The sequence below is a fragment of the Anticarsia gemmatalis genome, chromosome 14, assembly GCF_050436995.1.
Source record: "Anticarsia gemmatalis isolate Benzon Research Colony breed Stoneville strain chromosome 14, ilAntGemm2 primary, whole genome shotgun sequence".
Taxonomy (NCBI): domain Eukaryota; kingdom Metazoa; phylum Arthropoda; class Insecta; order Lepidoptera; family Erebidae; genus Anticarsia; species Anticarsia gemmatalis.
The window spans coordinates 12,597,633-12,618,082 of NC_134758.1; the positions used below are offsets into that span (position 1 = coordinate 12,597,633).

At 35.5% G+C, this 20,450-nt stretch overlaps 2 protein-coding genes across 7 annotated transcripts in view; one reads left to right on the forward strand and one right to left on the reverse strand.

Annotated features, from left to right (window-relative positions):
- LOC142978454 (E3 ubiquitin-protein ligase ZNRF2) overlaps positions 1–13,857 on the reverse strand; it is a 149,148-nt gene extending 135,291 nt beyond the window's left edge. The window contains exon 1 of one of the 2 annotated variants that reach the window (XM_076122916.1): positions 13,252–13,857. In XM_076122916.1, the coding sequence (XP_075979031.1) occupies positions 13,252–13,618 (367 nt within the window). In that variant the 5' untranslated portion in view covers positions 13,619–13,857. Of the gene's footprint in view, positions 1–10,754; positions 10,999–13,251 lie in introns of those variants that run through there. The other variant, XM_076122917.1, reaches the window with a different exon arrangement.
- An 877-nt stretch (positions 13,858–14,734) lies between these two features.
- LOC142978424 (putative Golgi apparatus membrane protein-like protein CG5021) lies at positions 14,735–20,026 on the forward strand. Of its 5 annotated transcripts, none has more exons than XM_076122870.1 (7): positions 14,735–14,895; positions 15,168–15,247; positions 16,125–16,279; positions 16,657–16,742; positions 17,980–18,093; positions 18,587–18,928; positions 18,997–20,026. In XM_076122870.1, exons 1-6 carry the CDS (start codon positions 14,866–14,868, stop codon positions 18,776–18,778), a joined length of 657 nt encoding a protein of 218 aa, XP_075978985.1. In that variant the 5' UTR covers positions 14,735–14,865; the 3' UTR covers positions 18,779–18,928; positions 18,997–20,026. The 5 variants fall into 5 exon arrangements, with proteins under 5 accessions (XP_075978985.1, XP_075978987.1, XP_075978988.1 ...); XM_076122872.1 differs by having other exon boundaries at positions 19,007–20,026; XM_076122873.1 differs by having other exon boundaries at positions 16,657–16,736.
- The last annotated feature ends 424 nt before the right edge of the window (positions 20,027–20,450 follow it).

Below are 20,450 nucleotides of genomic sequence, written 5' to 3' on the forward strand. Positions count from 1 at the left end.
GAGACAACGACACTGGCTCTCTATTGTGAATTTGTGATAGTTATAGCAAGGATGGCGGGTATGTTGCGAAAATACTGTATTTTTTGTATTAATTTGTCTTTCGTCTTTGCTCGATCGGAATATGGAGCTTCGAGAATTGAAAACCAAGCAAGATACCTTAAGTCTGAGACAAATGAGTGTTTCATGAAATATTATAAATGTGGAAGTGTATTTGTTTGTTTATAATTTCACATAAATACAGCTAAACCAATTTAACTACATGCAATTTGACAGAGTGACGATTTATGCTTTAAAGATGGACATAGGCAGTAATCACCCCTTAACCCCTGAAACAAGAGTTGAATGCGAAACATTGCAACACAACGCAGTTAGAATCGTTCAGGCCAGGTAGTATAAAGTACAGTTCAATCCAAAATCTAACAAAAATTCTACTTCATACTCTTTATACTCTTGAAAGTACGGCCTTTTTGTATTTCAAAAGTGATGTAAAAGCGAGTATATACCTGCCACCCCTGGTAAATAGGCTGGAGACACAGCGACACGTGCGCCCACACGTGACGGTTATATCAGGAAGATCTCAACTGATTAGTGTTTGACAGGTGCCTCGGTTCATTTGAACTTGAAATACTGCGCACTGATCGCTTTCGAGGTTGAAGAGAATCGCGATATTTTCCTTCAATCGAGTGAAAATTTTGTCAATTTTGTATGCGGTTCTATGTAACTATCTTTGGTAATGCAAGGAATTATGACTGATACAAACATACATTTTGTAAAGACTCTTAGGTATAGTACTAATGCTTGTATGTTATAGTGTAACTTAAACAACGCAAGAAATGCAGCTTAAGACATCGAAGTAAGCGACTGCAACTTCTACCCCAATAAAATGTTACTAAGTGTTTCATGAATGCTACGACAAACTTGCAATATTCCAACTGAATAACTTTGTTCAAATTCAACATCCACCGAGGAACGTATGAGTAAATTCAAACGAGTTTCTTTACATCGAACAGATCGTAAAACTCTGCCAATAGCCGCAGGTTTAATGACAAAACTCGGCTTCATACCACAGTCGAAGTCAGACTGAACGTCACTGCGACACATAACTCAAACTTTTATACTTTCCAATGCAATAAAATCTTACTAGCCCGTAACCTAGGAACCAACGGGGTTGTTTCGAGAATTTCAAGGGGAAAAAATACTAGGTTATTCAACAGCACTCATGTAACGGAACTGTTAACAAGCGGGGGCTAAAAATACCGACGGTCGGCACGACAGCCGCCACCGGCCTTCGGCGCAATTTTTACACAAACCGGTATTGCAATTCGATTATACGAACAAACGATGTCAACCTTCATATCCCATCATATTTGAGGAAATAACTTCGCATCCCTGAGTAGGAAATTACCCTCACTAAGGAAAGGGAGAAGCGATGACTCCATCCATTTTCCTTCTTTGAACGAGTTGGGATCGTTCGGGTCGAGCACTGAGTGCAGTCGTCGTAATATACAATCATAAGATTCCAATCTTTATAAAAAGATTTCTGAATTCGGCTGTGGAACATTTTCCTCGAGCAAAATTGTGCTAAAAGCCAAACAACCAGTTTTATAAATGTCATATCACGATTCTGGTTAAAATTACCTTTAAAGTACCGGATTCAATGTGAGCACCGAGAAACGTGGCATTTGTAAATATAGAAACTAAAAAACACATATGTTACGCACTTCACGTGTACTAACAATAAATTAGCTAGATTAATCAGAATTCAAACAAAAACGATAATCTGGAGTATTTCCAACTGATTAAGAAATAGGTACGAACTACAAAGCGTCTTAGAAGAAAAAGAGAAAATAATACGAATAATATTGCATCAGACATGTGGTTACAACATGCACTGAAATTAATCATTGATGTACCAGATGCTACAGAATCCCGATATAAACTGTCCCCGAAACATTGTCAATATGAAGTAATCAACGTTAAAAAGCGCAAGACGGCAGAATATTCTTGGTACAGTACTCGAATCTAAAAAGAAGCAATTACATTGATGTATGAGTATGTAGCACAGGTGCTGGCATGAAGGAAGCTCTCCAAGACCAATGAACCTGATCATTGATTACGCAAAACGTCTACATGCGACAAATCTAAATGCAGAACTTTTAATTTCTGGCGAATGCACAGGCCCGAGTTCACAGACCGACGAGTTTAATTCCCGACGTTATAAACAACACAACTGGCTGTGCTCCAAACGGGAATCAAACCGCACCCACTGAGAAACGTGCCGCTAATAAACACGACTATTGTTTTTATAGATTGACGGAACTCGCGATTATAATTAGGATTTCATTGCTATGTTACGTTATTAGGCGATTTTGATTGCGTACGCGCATTGTACAAAAATAGAGGAAAAACAAAAACATGACGCTTTTGAGGAATGGCTCTATGTGCAGTGTCACGAATCACAAACAGGATTTATGACTATGCGTATTCAGGGAATAATCCGGACATACACACGAAAAATTGCTCCATTTTTCATCTTGAAACGTAGCAAATTATACGGAAAACACAATAAAACATTTCGTATGTTTACTACATAAACAGTCGTATGGAAACAAATTCGGACAGTGTTAGTGAACTTGATGTTTTAATTCTGGACGTCCGGAGAAAAATCTGATAAATTTAGTTGCCATTCAATTAGGCAGAGTTTTAAATAACTCTTCACAAGTTCACGTTCTTCCTGGTACAGACATGATTTGATATATTTTTAAACAAAGCTTTATATAAAGTCGTGTGAAATTTTCACGCGGAGACATTCTGAGAAAAGATCACAAAGAGAGAAAAGCTTTAGCGCCGGATTTACTTATTATACGAAACGACAGTAAATATTTCGTATATATTTTTGGTGAAATTATTCGAAAATACATCTCAAATTTCAATAACACGCTGTATGTAACATTTTCCCAAAATCGACATGTGCCAATATGTGGTTGGTGCGCGGTAGATGCGCGTACGCACTATTTAAAGCGGATGTAGGGCAAGTCAGTGGGGCGACCGCGCTAACTACTGCCAAATGTTGGCCAGGTGGCAACTGAACACTGTTACTCTATTTTCAACTTACTATCATGTAGGCGAAATTAGTTTAATATAGCCAAATATATGAATGATTTCATTAATGGACGGCTGATCGTGAGATACGGGTTAGCATTCATTCATCAACAGAGCGATCGATTGGATATTTATCGTTGAAGAAATGCGAAGTAACGAGACATCAAACGGAGTTGTTTCGGGAAGCTCTTACCTCGCCCACTCCACACACTTACTGTAGCGCTTTCTTTATTCGTTATTGTTAAGGTTGAAGACGATTGTCTGAATATATTTGGGTTCGTTGACTTCCTTGAGCGACTGTCAAAGGCGCTAACTGCTGTGACTGACAGTTACGCATTTTTGACACACGGAATCCACGGAAGAGTATTTTAGGACTGGTCACCATTTATGTAGAAGATTTAGCAGGGATTCTTAACCAGGCTGATAGTGAAATAAATTCCTTTTTGTGTTAGCAGGACTTAAATTTTATTCAAAAAATATCTCTGTAACTGATTTTTTGTGAGCCCGTTTAAAAACGCAATCGAAATTTACATACTGATAATTTCCTGCAGAATACAGCTACTTTAACTACAAATCAGAAAACCAGACAGAATTAGGATAAACGTAGCAACGAATTTAGCAAGTATTACAACACACTCGTATGTGTAAACTGTAAGGATTGTAAGAGCGGCTAGACGGGGCACTCGTAAATCAATTCATGGTCTGGAGCTGAATGTGACCTGGTTTTATTGTCCAGAGCACTCCACGGATGTAGGACATCGCCTGGAGTGAAGTTTTAGCATTGGACGCTTAGGAATAGTATGCGTAGCAAGCTTGTGACATAAAATAATACGTTTTTGTAGTTTTATGTAACCGTAATGCGTTTATACGAAATCGGTTTTTGGGATTGATAGCGCAAACAATTTACACTTATAGAAAGAGTTTAGTACAAAATGTTGATTAGAATTTCAAGACGTACTAAAGGCTGATATTTCAAAGGATATTAACTTTACCGTCCTAATTTAATTAACTTTATTATAATAATAGCAGTATATGTAACTAGCACACGTATTTTGCAAGTAAAACGTTATAATTTAACATTTTACGTCTACCCTCTATATTCACGAGCCCGCTCGGGACAAATATTTGTAACGCGTGCGAATGTAAGCTGAAATTCTAGATATTTGCGTAACACCCGACCCACAAAAGAAACCTAAATGAAATTGTAAAAGGTTAAAGAGAACGCAAGCTTTGTGTTTTTAGGATCTGAGAAAAAAATTGATTAAACTTGAGACCAGTCACGGAACATGTAATTTTCTTTCACTAAACATATTTACTAAATGTCTGAATTCATATAAGCACTAGCTTATGTCCGCATGACAAGATTTTCTAGCGTAAAAAGTATCTTACGTTCAGGTTTTAAACTACTTGTGTACTCAGTGTTATCCAATTTCGTCCAGTTAGGTTCTGCATGAAGGAGTAACAAACAAAAACATGCATCCTCACACTCTTTCTCTAAAATATGATAAACTAGATTTTGCTCGCGTCTTCGTCTTTATGAAAAGATTTCCTAGGATCAAAAAGTAACATATGTACCAACTGCTAATCTAGGTTATAAACAAAATAAGTACTAAATTTCATCTAAATTTGATCAGCATTTTAGCGTGAAAAAGACACAAACATACATAAATCCATCCACAAAATTTAACATTTATGATTTACATTACCATTGTCAATACTGCGCAATTGCGCCATCCATTTCGGTTCCAGTCGCTTTAATATCCTTCCTGTATCAGGAAACGACTTGCACAATGACAATAGCGTAGTGAACATAGCAACGACAAGACACTCATTGCTAATGGAACCTTTCTATAATACAACATGACTTTATGTTTAAGAGAATATGGTTCTTTAGGAACAAAAACTTAAACAATATCATGATAAAGGGAGCATATTTGAGGCAAACGACCAGTGGTTTAAGGACCCGTCGGCGCGGTCATTCTATAGACAGGTGACCGCTTAGTGATATTAGAACTGGGTCTCCGTGCTTTGGAGGGCAGGGAAAATGTCGGTCCCGGTTTTGGTCTAACAGTCGTTAAGTCATATCAGAGGCCTCGAGCTTAAACAACTTTGACGCTAGGTTGACCACTAACCTTACAACAAAATAAAAATGACAAAGGGATAATGAATAAAGGGAGCTTATAATTTGTTTATTCGGTCTTTTCTATGGAAATGAGATTACTGGATGATGTCAGACGACCCTTGTTATCATTAAAACTTAACACAAATTATGATGATCTTTACATTGCGCGCTTATTCCACAGTCATACAAACTCGTCTATCTATTCTGTACACCAACAAGCCAGCTAAAATAATAAAATACAAACACAACTAATACCATACATCAGTATTCAAAGCACTAAAAAGTTACAGCATAGTTTCGGACACGGTCCTCTACAACCGCCATTACTATTTAGCACCTGATCGCTGTTCCGCCGAATTAGACACGTTCTGCGGTAAACTCCGACACGGCAATACGTTTCTTTCAATTCTCCACTAATTACACCAATTATCTACTTGAAAAAACATCTGTTTTTTAGTAAAACATCTTCATTTCACAAAGACTTGTTTTAATAGTCTTAATTACGAGGAGTTTCGGTTTATTCCATGGGGTGTAACACGCGATTGTTGTTTTATTAGATACGGAAATGAAGTGATTATGGCAATATTCCCTCAGGGGAAAGCATATATCACGGAAGAAGATATATGTATGAATATAACGGAACTATGTGTAGAGAATGAGCCGACGATAAACCGTAAACAATATGTTATTATACTTTACGCCGTTACGCATATAGGTGGAGGCGTGTGTGTAGAGGAAGTTTCTTAGAAGCGACTGAATTTAAGATAAGTAGACACATGATACGAAATGTACAATTTGTTTTAACTCTATCTTATAACGAATTATATATTAGCCAGTGGAACAAATGCAAGAGCATGAAAACAATCCTGCATCAACAATTTATTTAAAAGTTGCAAATTCCTGCAGATCGTAGAATCGATTACGGAAAACTGGCAACGAACTCGCAATCGAAAAGCAATTGTAAACGTTGGCAAACCTGTCTTTATCTCTGTGTTTACTGTCACAGGTCTTTACAAGGAGTATAAACTGTATAAATGTAGCTTACAGCCTTACAAAGTGAGCTGAGAGCTGAGGGTAAATGGATTGTGGCGGCTAGCTTTCGGACGAGGGGACTGGGAACACATGTATGTCTGTATGAATGGTTGTCTGGTTTGTGCGGTGGTCTTGTCGGAACAACAGTAGCTTGTACCTTTGAATCGAGTTGTTACAAGAATTCAAGTACCTAGTTGAGTTTATAGGGTTTATTACGTCAATTTAATCTTTGTTATAGTAGTCTATTTGTCAGTCGCTCTGCAGAAAAACTGTAATGCAAATTGCATTACAGTTTCATGGTAATTCATTGATGTTTTTGGACTGAAATCACGTAGCTTATAAAGACCAGGACATTGGGAAGGGGCTAAATTTGAAGTTTATGGGAAAGATCTGAACTGGCACATAACAGACAAGAACTGACGCTCATAACCTGCAATGGATACATAGAGTCTAAGAATAGTAAAGTGATGAGACAATTTTCCAAATCTAGATTTTATTCCAAAGTTTTTACGAGTTGTCAGACGTCAATACGATGGTCAAACGATGTAGGTGTGTCCACGTGCACAAATTAACTCCAGATCCAGGTGTGATACATAAGAGAAGCAGTTACACACGTTTACGAACACAAGTGTTGCAGTTTTATTACTTGCACGGGAACTTTTACTGCACATCATGTACAGAGTATGACGATTTGGAAAATTATTTGAGTTCGTTGAACTGCGTTTCATTTTTAATATTTAGTTTATAATTAAAAATGTTCTAGCGCAAGGTTCTGTCCTTGCAGTTTGCAAAAGCTTTTCTCCTACAACTTTGGAAACAAAAAAAGCCTACCTGCATCAGTTTCCTTTCTATACACACTACCTACGGTATTAGGTATAAGTGCATTATTTTCCCTAGTATCTTACTGCACATCGCTTAAATAAAAAATCTAGATACAAGACTATACACAGTTTCCTTGACACCCAAAGTACAGCTCTGGGGAGAGTGATAAAAGCACGTCACATCCTTAGTAAATCTGTGTCGGGTAAATATTATCATAGCCCGGGTACACGCGATAATAAATAGAACATTAGTGAGGCGACTTCCTCGGACAAACTGCCCCGGTGCCTAGGGATGGGCGTGATGGGACCCGCGGATACTGCGGACTGCGGACACGACTCGGATAACGATGCCTACGGATGTCGAGACGAAATTAAGATATTAGGGTATGTTTTTGGGTGATAATATGTAAGAATTGTAAGGGTAGAAAGCGTTTTTTTCGTAAATGTTAGATTCAGTTCGTAATCATTTTAGTATGTGATAATTGGGACAAAGCTCTTGCTGAAACTTTCGCTGTAAATCTCATATTCAACTGACAAATTGAAGGGGAATTTTCTGAAAGTTTACTGTCAAGTTCTGGGGAAAATTGGTGACCTCGATCAACCCATTAAATGATGTCCGTGAGAGATGAATTCAATGTCGTAACATTTAATCACACATATTTTAAAGTAAGGAAAATATCTCAACATATTGCAGTGTGCCAGATACAAGCAATAACATACAATTTGTTTTGTACTACTTCTACGAAGATCACTGAAAACACCTCTATTATATCTTAACTTACTACAAAGTAAACATCGCATACGAGAATAAGACGTAGAACTACAACACAACAGAATAACAACTCCATAAAAATCTATCAATATGAGGATATTATTTTATAATTTGTGACGTACATTTTACGTGATGCTGCAAAATATATTTACAAATATTCTATTGATAACAGATTCCGGAAACGATGTTAGGATAAACTATCTAAAAACAAAACAGATTGGACTAAATTTCTTCTAAATTTTGGACACCAAGGAATAGTCATTTGACCAGCAGCGCGGAGAGCTTTAGGCTTTTTCCAGAAAATGTAAAGAAATACTAAAGAAAAAGTATATTCTTTTCAGATCATGTATGCGTACCACGAACCAAGTTATGATGCAGTTTATTTCATCGCCATAAGACTGCTATTACCTTTTAAAAAGTTTATGGGAAAATATTAGACCCTGTGCTTTTACTGGTTTATGCCTAGATTGAATCACCAATATTTATGAACGTGAGTACGCAATAAACTTTAGCATATACTTTAGTAGGATTTTAAATGTGAACATCACTATTTCGTCCGAATCGTAAATAACAAAATTAATATCTGGAGCGAGTGACGCTCGATTTGATTTAACTTTTACGACAGATCGGGACGAGTGGCGCGTTAAATGTCAAATGTATTAAATGTGCGCATGCGCATGTCTGTTATACAGCGTGTTTACAAACGCTCTCTGCTTCCTACACTTCCTACTGTCGCGCTGATATGTTTTATGTACATAATAATAAATGAACTGTACTATATGAGCCGAAATTCTCTAAATTATTGCCAATAAATATATGATATTACAATATTTTAATATTTTCTACACGTCGTATATTATATCGGGTATAAAAATCTCTACAATTATTATATCATATCGCACTGTTTGCTATATTCACTTCTATTGCTGTCAAGAATAAGAAAATCTAGAAACGCATTTATTTATTTATTTCAATAAAGGAACCCCAGACTGCAAATAAACACACGACACTCCAGATTGTCACTAAGCCTCTCCTACATAAAAACATTTGTTTCAATTCTAATATTCGCTAACTTTCAATATAAGCATTGCAATTTAAATGATAGGCGTTGTATGCACTTCAATCACACATTTCCTTTACGCAACATGGATGTACGACAAGCGGATACGGTATTGCTAAATCCGTAAGTGGTGGTTCCCTGTTATTTACAAACACGATTGTAAAAGTTGTAAGAAAGTTCGTATTTAAATAGTCCCCCGTGGAGAAGGAAAACAAACAAGAGAGTGAATCACAGATCAACGCGGAGTTAAACGATTTATGATTGTAACTTGTAATCGCTTCGAGTTTCTACAAACATGTCTTTAAGTTAGTATTCGAGTAATATTCAAGAAGATTTTTGCTATCATCAGCATGGGAACTAATGGTTGATCATTTATTTAAACCTAAGAGCGTCTTGTAGTACTGGACTAGTAATAAATGTTTTTTATTTTATTTTTTTGTGATCTAAAAATATGCCTATGCAGTATGCGTATTTGTATAAATGGACTGCCATCGATCAGTCAACAGTTTGCAAAAACATTTTCAGAACGCACATAAATTTTCACGACACGCCACAATGCGCAGTTTCGCGTCTTTACAGTACAACAATACTCTTTGTCATTTGAGAGACAACGAACACAGGAACAAAGCCGATAAGCCGAGATTACAAAGCTTTTAAAAATACATCAATCCACAAACTGTGTTACATTCCCAATGCATAATATTTGCATATGTATGTACATCACAGGATTAGCTGAAACACGCCGACTGACAGATTGCTACCAACACTACACATTACAACAAATAACAATAGTATTTTGCATAGAAACTAGTTTGTTTAACCTATTTTACTAAATGCAATAACGGATGTGACAGAAACTAACATTCGCCGACCTATTTCTAAATAACATTGTATTAAAATTTACATACAGACTATTAGTATTACAAAATATAAGAGAAAATGCTGTAATGTATAACAAAAAGTGGATGTTTACATATCAAGTGGCACCCAGTCTGCGCCTAATATACTTTCATCGGCGTTTGACACAATTATGTCAGGGTACTCGTTAGAAATTCTCGCTAATATCCTAATAATAGACCACGTTCAAGCAACGTGATTTATTAACTCAACTGACAAAGCAATCTGTTATGAAATTGTATCGACTATCAATAACTTTGACGTAACTGTGGCAAAGGTCACGAAAGCTCTGCAGATACATAAACTTAATTTAATTATAAGAAAATAGCTCCACTTCGGAGAAAATATAATGTAACATTGTGAAAACAATGTTATCAAAAAGCAAAAGCCATTACAATGAAGGGCGGAACAAACATAAAAGGGATGGGCAATCACAACGTACATCCCTCACATGAGGAAAACTAACAAAGATGGCCATACGAGCCGCCATTATTTCTCGCAATATCCCTCGACGGGAAAAATAAACACGAAAATATCCTGTATTCCTCGGTCACGAGAATTCTTCAAAGATAATGAAAGTAAGTAAAATTAAAAGCGATACAAGAACGGACGTAATCCGCGCTACATTTTCTTAATTAAATTCACTTTATTTTCTGCTGGATTTTAATAAGATTATACGACGTGAAAAAGATTATAATAAGTGTAATAACGATGAGCTGAACATGATAAGATTCACCGTTTTAATTAGATTAACTACAAAAAACTACACGCTTACAAATAAAACTAGCGTAAACTTACGGTGAGCTTTCGCTTTCAATCTCACGGAGGATGAATGAGAATTTATATAAACTCTATCACAATATAGATCGATAAATGAAAAGGGTTTGTTAATTAGTTCTGCAGGACATATCACAACAAAGGGTATGTTAGTGTCACACAAACACGCACCTTGTGCTGTACCGGCGTTTTCATACTTGGATTTGAGTTTAGCGGCCGTCGCGCGCGCATCCGACCTTACACTATCTGTGGCTGAGGTGGTGGTAGTTGTGGTCCTGAACGAGAGCGTGGTGGAGAACGTTGAGGAGAAGGAGGATCCGAGGCCGAGGCCCAGGGTGGTGCGGTAACGGCGTCTGTACATTGTGAGGTGTGCACGCAACGAGTGTCAGATCACGACTGAGCAGCACACGCGCTTACCCGGAAAAGCGGCCGCGATTTATTATAGTACGAGAAAGTCGCTCCCAGACGCGTAGACGCACGGGAGTTAATAGACTCGCGCGCCATCTCGCCGACGGGATAGGCAAACACCGCGCCGCCACTCTACGACGTATGCCAACAAATTCATCAGAGCGCAACCATTCACCTTTCGATATCGACACTTTGATAGTGACGAGGCTGCTTTTTAAATGTCAATATGTGAATCTTGAGGAGGATCACATTATTACCAAAACATCAACATGATGTACTTAATCCTATTTCAGAACTGTTTACAATGAGAATATTTGACTTGTCCAAGTTAACTCAACCATCCTTACACCATAGAAGGTTGTAAAGAGCTGTTGACTAGTTAAAACATCCTTACATAGAGATCTTAACCAATTGACCACCGTAGAAGCTTTTGTTCAGCAGTTATAACACAATAAGGCAAGCAATCATAATATAACACTATACAATAAAAAATGCAGTACATAATTATGTATTCTATCAACTAAAGAACTAATAAAAAGAAATAATAGGAATAATTGAATAGATACCTATTGATTAAATTATAAGCATGCACTACTTTCAGTAAGGATTTCAAAGATATTGCGTGGGTATTAAAAGATAACTTTTCAACATAATGTTGCACCATAATATTTTACAGTGACTATGACATACTCAAAAGAATGTAATAACAGAAGTAAACTGTGATAAGTAATTATATAAGAGACAAAGCACAAATTGATTGTCATCCTAGGCATTTGAGTTAAGCAGAAGACGTTTTGGTTCCAATAAGTTAGTAGAGAAGTCAGTCATGAACTTAAAGAACAAAGCCTTTACATTAACATTTTGAATACTATAACCAGCCATATAAATACTGAATGAATAACAAACAACAAAAATATCTCCTAAGGCACCTCAATAACAACTAATCATTATAAATATTATATTCAATAGTTTGTTAAATACTAATAGACTAATCACACAATTTTTTTATAGCAATAAATGAAATCATCATTTAATATATTTTGTTTGAACAAGCTAAACTGACTTATAGAAACTTTTAGTAAGTAGTCTACCTAGTGTGAGGCCCTTGTCAATTATTAACCACTCATCCCTACACCCTCACTTATTTTCTTGTAACCACTAACCAGCGACAAACTTCTGCCCACCTATGGGAAGGGAAGGTGTGATTTTTTGTATGTGTATTGATGTAACTACTTCTTAAATTATTGCTTTTTCTGCTATGTATAAAAGTACATGATTAAATGGAAAGTAATAAAAACATTTATCTTTAACAAATGCCTACTAAAATCTGAACTGCAAATTCATTATTAGTCAACTCAAAATTTTATATACTTGATTCAAGATAAGATTCTTATTTTGTAAACCACATATTCACAGTATTCATATCTATACCTAGGTTTACAATTATTATTTTTGCATGACATGATATTCAGCTATGTTTATTTTCTATAGATACAATAGGAAGGATGGAAAATAAAACTTAACTTTATATTGTAACAAAATATTGAACTAAGAAGTCATCCAATAAGATTCCCATAAGCCAAAAATTGCTGAATCATTATTAATTCTGTAGCTTTTAAAATGCAATAAAACATATATTTTTGTTTTACATCCAAAAATGTTGCACAATTTTTATAAGAATTGCTATTACTTAATGTTTATTTACCTAGTAAATAAATAAGTAATGTAATAAATAAGGTATGTTTACACCTACCTACATACTTACTTAATGGTCCATAATTTTCTTCCTTACTAGAATCTAAATTAACATTTGAAAAGTTTGAAGAACAAAGGACTGAGGGAAATTTCTTTGTTATCAGAACATTGCAGAACTAATGAAGTATGAAACAATGTGAAACCATGTAACACAGCATCATGCCTTATCTATAATAAACGACTCACTAATATACTGAGCAAACATCTCACTCATAACATATTCATTAAATACTGTTTGAATTTAATCAAAACATGGCTCACAAGCCCAATGTTCAGTGTTCAATACATCACAATGTAATGAATTCAATCACATTGACAGTATTATATCAACAGCATCTTCAACAGAGTAAATTAATACTAATTGTGTTCATTGTTACTCATTGTTATTGTTGTAAAACATGAAAACTTACAGAAAAATAACACATGATTACCTAACAAGATAAAATAACGTGTGCACACATTGATAAGCTATTTCAGGGTCACTTGAGGGATGCAAAATACTCACCATTTATTGACCAGATATGTGAGGGCAGGGAGTGCGCCGCGTACACCCGCCCGAGCGCCAGCGACGTGCCGGCCACCGGCCCGGCTTCCTCGTTCGAGCTGGAGTCTGTGTCGGGGCTCGCGGCCGCGGAGGCCTCGTAGCTCTGTGAGTTTGGAGGTATGGCGATCGCTTCGTGCGATGCGTGCAGGTCGGGTACGGAAGACAACGACCTGGCCCGCTGACGATCGTTCGACACCTGTATGCCAGGGATCGCTCTCAACAAGCTAAACCCCGCGCCCCCGGACACCACATCGGAGCTAGAGCTAGTGGAGAATGTCCTGGTACGCGGACTCTGCCCCCCGTTCGCGGTACTCGCCTTTGCGCCCATAGCGACTCCGTTACGCAAAATTCACACCTGTCACGCACTAAAACCGAGAATCACGACCACACACGAGACGCGGCCACCGCTCCGGTGGAAGACATCGTACGAGACACAGAAACTGGCTAGCTTTTCGACAAAAAAATAACGCACTAACGACAAACACAAGTACGAAGCAAAATTGTAAACAGCCTTTGCATGTGCCCTGCTGCAAAATTTTGACAGTTCTGTCTTTTTTTTATTCAAGTGAAGTTGAAACGGGTGTTGTGACTTCTGCGATATGCGCAATCTTCGTTCAAAAACATGCAACTGTTCTGTCTGCATTGTATTTAACTTTTCATGTCTTTAGTCAAAAACTTTTAATAATTTCATAGTTCAGTCTTTATCATATGATTACGATTATGAAGTTAGCATAAAAAGTACAAAAGTAACAAACGGTGCTAAAAATACTTTTCAAACGGTCAAACAAATACGTATCCTACCGAAGTCGAAAGTATTTTCGTTTAAAATAGTAATTGTAGTCCACGCATTTTCGAACTTTCTTTTTATATAATAATTCTTATGAATTACTGCCTTGATCTAGCTTAGACAACTTCTTTAAAACTACATTCAAATTTGAAATACCCAAGTAGGTACTTAAGCGGATAATTGTATTTAAAAGTCTGACTCAAACTCATCAACATATATGGGCTCAAACCATAATCCTGAGCTAGCTCTACTGAAAATATCTACCTATGACACTATCTACCTATGAACAGTCCTCACTCCTACTTAGTTCTAGCATGCTAGTGCTACTTACACATTAGATAGTAACAGCTATGAATTCGAATAAATTTACACAGAGCTTAATTAAAATGTGAATGGCTAACACATCAGAATTAAAATGTTGAAAACGATTATATTTATTCTATTAGCATAATATTATTTAGCAGATACTTTTATGAGTGTTTGGTTTTTAATATGTATTATGGACAAGGAACCCTAAATTGACAAATCACCTCTGTGCTTAGTCCACACCTGTCACTACTGTCAATTATTTTCATCAGAACCCGTCACGAATAATGTCAAGCATGATTATTTCTTCTTTCTCTGTCACTCACATAAAATCTCTATATTTTGGTTTCCTTCGCGAGTGTATTAATGTTAAAGTTGTAAACACTTGTTGTCAAATAACAAGTGATCGATGACGAGTTAACAGCAGTGCAAATTAAGAGAAAATAATAAAATTTTATAATTGCTAGAACTAAGTTATAACAATGAATAACCCAGGAATGAATTCTGCGACTGTAAGTACTTAGAAAATAGAAATTCATCCAATAACCACACAAGTATGTGACTAAAATGATTGATTGAGATTTTTGTGAAACCATTTCATAATTTAGTCTAATTAGAGCATTTTTCCTAGCATTATAATGATATCATAGCCCGTTAATCATATTTACCCGGTAGCTGTTTTGTGTTGCGAGTTAATAGTTATGTTGTTATGAGGAGCGATGTCTAGTTGAGTTGGCTTTGCACGGCTTGAGCTGATGTAGTGTTATTACCGCGCTACTTACAGCCAGGTGTGCCGCAGGTGCCGCTGTTGGACGACGACACCATCGCCTTCGGTGAAGAGGACAATGCTAACAAGCAGTTTGTGTGAGTATCTCATATTTAGAAGTTTCATGTATATAGTGATTTTCATGAAGATCACAATAGTAGTTGATCATCTGCAATAGATGGACACAGGCCGATGATGATGATGAATGATGACAATAGTAGTTATTTAGTGTTAAGTATATAATTTGTTGTTTTTGTCGAAGACAATAATTAGGGTTAATATCTAATTTATAAGCCAATTGTGGAAATGCACAATAACAAATTGGCCGCATTCCGCAATTCAGACAGACTGGTATCTATGTGAAAGTGCTAGGAGGCTGCTGACATACTATTTTCTGTGTTGCTAATGTTAAAAACATGATAGTTATGTTAAAGATATAAGTTTTTACAGTCTCAGTAGTTCTTCTTTTCAAAGAACATACAAAAATCCTTATCATTTTTCTGATAATATACTCCATCCACTAATGGTTTTTTGTTGATATAATTGATAACAATGTGCTGTAATTGTTTGTTACTTTTACTTGGTAAATAATTTCTGTGTTCATTGCAGAATTAATGTATATTGATAACTGTTTACCTTTATTTGAGTTAAAGAACTTAGTGCATTGTTTATACCAGCTGTGTAAATACTAATTTCTTAAGATCTTGAAATTCTACTGTTTTCTAAGATTGAATTAAAATAATATCTTTAAACTTTAGCCAACAACCATATATCTGCATATATGGTTGTTGGCTATGGTTAATTGTACAATTGTTATCATTGCCTTTCTCAGTCCCACTTATTACAGCAGTCTGAAATTCTGAACTAATTCCTAACAGAAGCCTTAATGCCAAAGTTTGTTGTAAAATAATAAGAACATAATTTCTACTAAACAATCATAGTTCTAATTGAAACAGTTGACATGCAATCTTCCAGGCATCCGTACATAGTGTTCTTCCACCTTGTATTCCGCTGCTCTGCCCTTGTGGTGTATATGCTGTGTGGCTGGTTCTCCGACTCGTTCATCGCTAGCTTCGTGCTTGTGATTCTACTGCTCTCTGCTGACTTCTGGACTGTCAAGAATATTACTGGTAAGGAATTAAAAATGTTATAAATCTTTTTGGCTGGGAGTTCTTGTTTGAGCTTGCTTTCTTATAATGTTTCAAACGAATTTCAGTTTTATGTTTTGAGTGTTCTTTATGATTATATTTAAAATAACTGGTTGTATGTCAAACAATAGTTGATAACTCATTTTAAGACCGGTATTTGAGCTATGTGTAAATTATTTTCCTAGTAAATTGTAAAGAGTGTAAGAAATATTTAGTCTATTCAAGAGTAGTGTAAGTAGTTCCTTTTCTGATTTTGTAGTATAGCTTCCTGTACAACTTCAAATTAGATATATAGAAATAGTAGAAGTTTTGAAATGCCATAGTAAAAGTGTAGTAAAAGTCTTGTTATTTGTTTGTAGGTCGGCTGCTAGTGGGACTTCGATGGTGGAACTATGTGGACGACGATGGCAAATCGCACTGGGTGTTCGAGGCGAAGCAGGTAAATGTATGTTACACATTCCTCACACGGTTTACAGAAATAGTACTAAATTTTCTGTTATCTTTTCCTCTTTACTAGTGTTTGGAGGAAAAAAAAGTATTTAATAATATAACTAAGGTCAATTCGGGTAACTTTGAATCATTTGGGTAACACAATTGATAAAAGTTTGCAAGACTAAAATAAACCTTTATCAATTGTGTTGGTTTAATATAAAAAAATAATCGAATCTATAGTCTTTAAAATATAGCTTGATTAGAATGACAGATGTCAAACTGTTTTGACTAGGGTTGTAGAAATATTGATTAAAATCGATAGCGAAAAAATCGAATCTAAAATAATTATATTCAATTCAATTATTTTTGTATTAGCTTTTTACGAATTGTTGTTGTGAGTCTTATTGTTTAAGCAAATTCGTATAGGACGACCAGCCCTACTTTTAACATCGCACGGAGACCTCTCCTAGTTTAGTATTAATTAGGATCAATTAAATAAAACAATGAAAACAGTTAAATAAAATTAATTTATTCAGTTGATGGTGCAATTCTGATGATAGGGATGAGGATGATAGTGATATAGGATGCGCAGTTAATGTTGCGCATCCTAAATCAGTATCATCCTCACCGCTATCATCAGAATCGCTGGAACAATCTTGGAGATTAATTCTTGGTCACGAATAGTATCAAAGTGTACTTCGCGATTAACGATTAATCAGATGATTTACTCTTATCTATTGTGTCTCCTCACTAAAATTTTTGCAACATGACGTAGCCTTGTAGAGAGGTTGAAAATTATTAGGTTTATTTTTAAGACTAAAGAAAATAGTACCTACTAATTTTTAGTTTAAAGGCTCATTTTATTGAATTATTCTGATTTCTTATTGAGGATCTGTATTTAAAAAATAGTTATAATGCTAGACAAGACAGATTTTTCGTGTTTCAATTTGTAATACTCGTTAGACGTCACTACAAAGTTGTGTTCTCTGTTTTGCTTAGAACTGTCATTTTAATCAAGCTATATTTTAAAGAGTATAGTTCAAATTCCCACTGTCAATGTTACCTAAATGATTCAAAGTTACCCAGGTTGACTGTATTTAAACTAATATTTTAAAGCAAAAGTAACTGTCTGTTAGATTCTCATTCACAGCTACTTTTGATGAGACAAAATTATTGGTTTATATCTCAGAATAGCACAAAAAAATTGTATTTTCTATGTTTAATCAATGTAAATCATTGTTTATTCTCAGAACCGCGTGAACCAGAATGAGAGTCGTCTTTTCTGGATGGGGCTGATCCTGTGCCCTGTCGTCTGGTCTATCTTCTTCATCTTCTGCCTTTTCGGCCTCAAGTTCAAGTGGATGGTAAGAGTACCAGTGGCACATAAAACTAAACATTTTTTCTTTCGGTTTTCTTATTTATTGAGGAGTCGGAAGGCGCATTTTGGTGTAGTTATTTGTTAGATCTCTACTAGTTGTAGTATACGCTGTTTAGCAGTTTTATGTGTATTCACTTATGTACAGTTTACTGTAGAGCACCTCTAATGCTTAAGTTTTTAATTTGAATTCAGTGCATGCAGTCATGCAGTGAAGTCGCTAAACATTACGTTTATTACTATCGTAAAAAAATCGTCGTTTACTTCCTCTATGACTCAATATTTTAACAAGATAACGAACATAAATATAGACACTTCCCCAGTGTTTTTCGCGTTTTTATAACAAAAATACCTTTCATTTATTTGGATTCAATCAGGTAGAAAACGTTAACTATTTTATGTGTCCTTGAACGTATTTTTAACAATGATGAAACAAAACATAAATTGTAACATTCTAATGCTTGTTAATATTGTAATTCCAGTTGCTGGTCCTGATTGCATTAACTCTAAACGGCGCAAATCTGTACGGGTACATTAAATGCAAGTTTGGTGCTAAGGAGAACCTGAAGTCAGCCACGACGGAGTTCGTGAAGCGCCAGCTGTTCCAGAACGCGTCCACGTTCATGTTCACGCAGCCCGCGCCGCCCACCACCGCTAACACTGGCGTTGTGTAGAAATTTAGTACTGAATACATGATTCACCGTTTGTTCGTTACCGCCTAGTGAGATTATTTGAACTATTGGCAAGAGGCAATGTTGTGCGGCAATGTTTTTTTTAAATAATCAATGTTTGATTGTAATGTTGTGTGAATTTTTCATATCCAGGTGATTTTTCGGAACTGGACTTGCCTAGATCCTCCCCGGACCATCTATCTGGTCCGGGGAGGATCTAGGCAAGTCCAGTTTATAATAAATTATGATCGTTGTCAAAGCCATGGGATCAAATAATCTCGTATTTATTAAATTTCTTTTTATGGCACTGGTGAGCAAACGTTTGTAGTATAATTTTGTGATATCGTTAATCTATATTCGCCTTTGTACAATCTTGGTTGATCGATAGCATTTTTGAAATCAATTTTGTATTACTTGATGAACCAAGTTTAGTATAAAGCATTAATCATGAGATTTTGTGAGAACACGTGCACACTATTTGAACTGAAGTTTATGCGAAAGACTAACCTTTCATTTTGCACAAGAATGTTAAAGGGGTTTCTCATAAGAGTATGTTACTTGTCGCCTTTGATGTACTGTGCTACAGTGTAACTACTTGTTAATATACGCAAAGTAAAAACCGCATTTCCTATTTCTTTTCCAAAATAAAAAGATAGTGCAAAATAAGTATTGATACTTGTCCAATTGTTTAAAAGTCTAATTATTTGTGGTTTTCTAATCGTACCTAAATTCAATAAAGAATTTCCAGTCGTGTATTATGGTTAATTATGTAGTTGAATTTTTGTTACTTGTAATTTATTTTAAAATATCCTAATTACATAAATATAGTCTTAGTTATTGAAATATGTTTGTATGAATTTCAACAACTTAAAACACTAAATTGAAATCCAGGGTATTTATTTTATCTGCATTTAATCAAATTATTAAAAACTTAGCAGCTACTTTAAAACAAATCTAAGGTTTACACACTACGTCTATACGTTGTTATCGTATTTCATATTTACAGATTTACATTTAAAAGTCTATGATTGCGTATGCGTACGTCTACGCCCAGTGTGTAAACTGTATAACATTATATTCAATATTATGCTATAGATATTCGTCCGATAAATGTTTTATTATGATCATAAGTCATGTGTTTGATCGAAATGTCCGACTATGTACTATATGGCCCAATAGTTTTATAATATTGTATATAATTATCATTAATAATACATTATTTTAAGATTATAAATAAAGCAAATACACGTATCTTGTTTCATTTCTTCATTCGGTGGTCAAAATGGTGTAGATTAGGTTTCGATAAATGTTTGCTTAATTTTAGTTAGTTCGAGTCCCTTCTTATTATATAACCACTTATTTAATCCTTTTATTTTCTGTGGCAGACTAAGGTACCTAGCGTGCTCACACTTTCCTTAAATAATTACGGAGTAAGTACTGACTCCTTTACAAAAACATCGATAATTCTGAACTCCTTCGTTGAACTGAAGAAGAGCTAGATCTTCTTTATTCACTTGCCTAGTGTTTCTGTTACATATCAACACAAAGCAGACAAAGGACACTCCCTCCTCCATACTATGTTTGGTGTATGTATTTGTCGAGAGCAAATAGCAGCAAGATACGAACAAAAATAATCTTACAAACTTTTAATATACGATTATAAGCAAATTAAACG

Bases quoted from the DNA above. Each gene is read 5' to 3' on its own strand.
- LOC142978424 (XM_076122870.1), top strand. From the start codon at position 14,866: ATGAATAACCCAGGAATGAATTCTGCGACT. The intron at 16,280-16,656 runs GTAAGGAATTAA...ATTTGTTTGTAG, and splicing joins GACTGTCAAGAATATTACTG to GTCGGCTGCTAGTGGGACTT. The intron at 18,094-18,586 runs GTAAGAGTACCA...TTGTAATTCCAG, and splicing joins GCCTCAAGTTCAAGTGGATG to TTGCTGGTCCTGATTGCATT.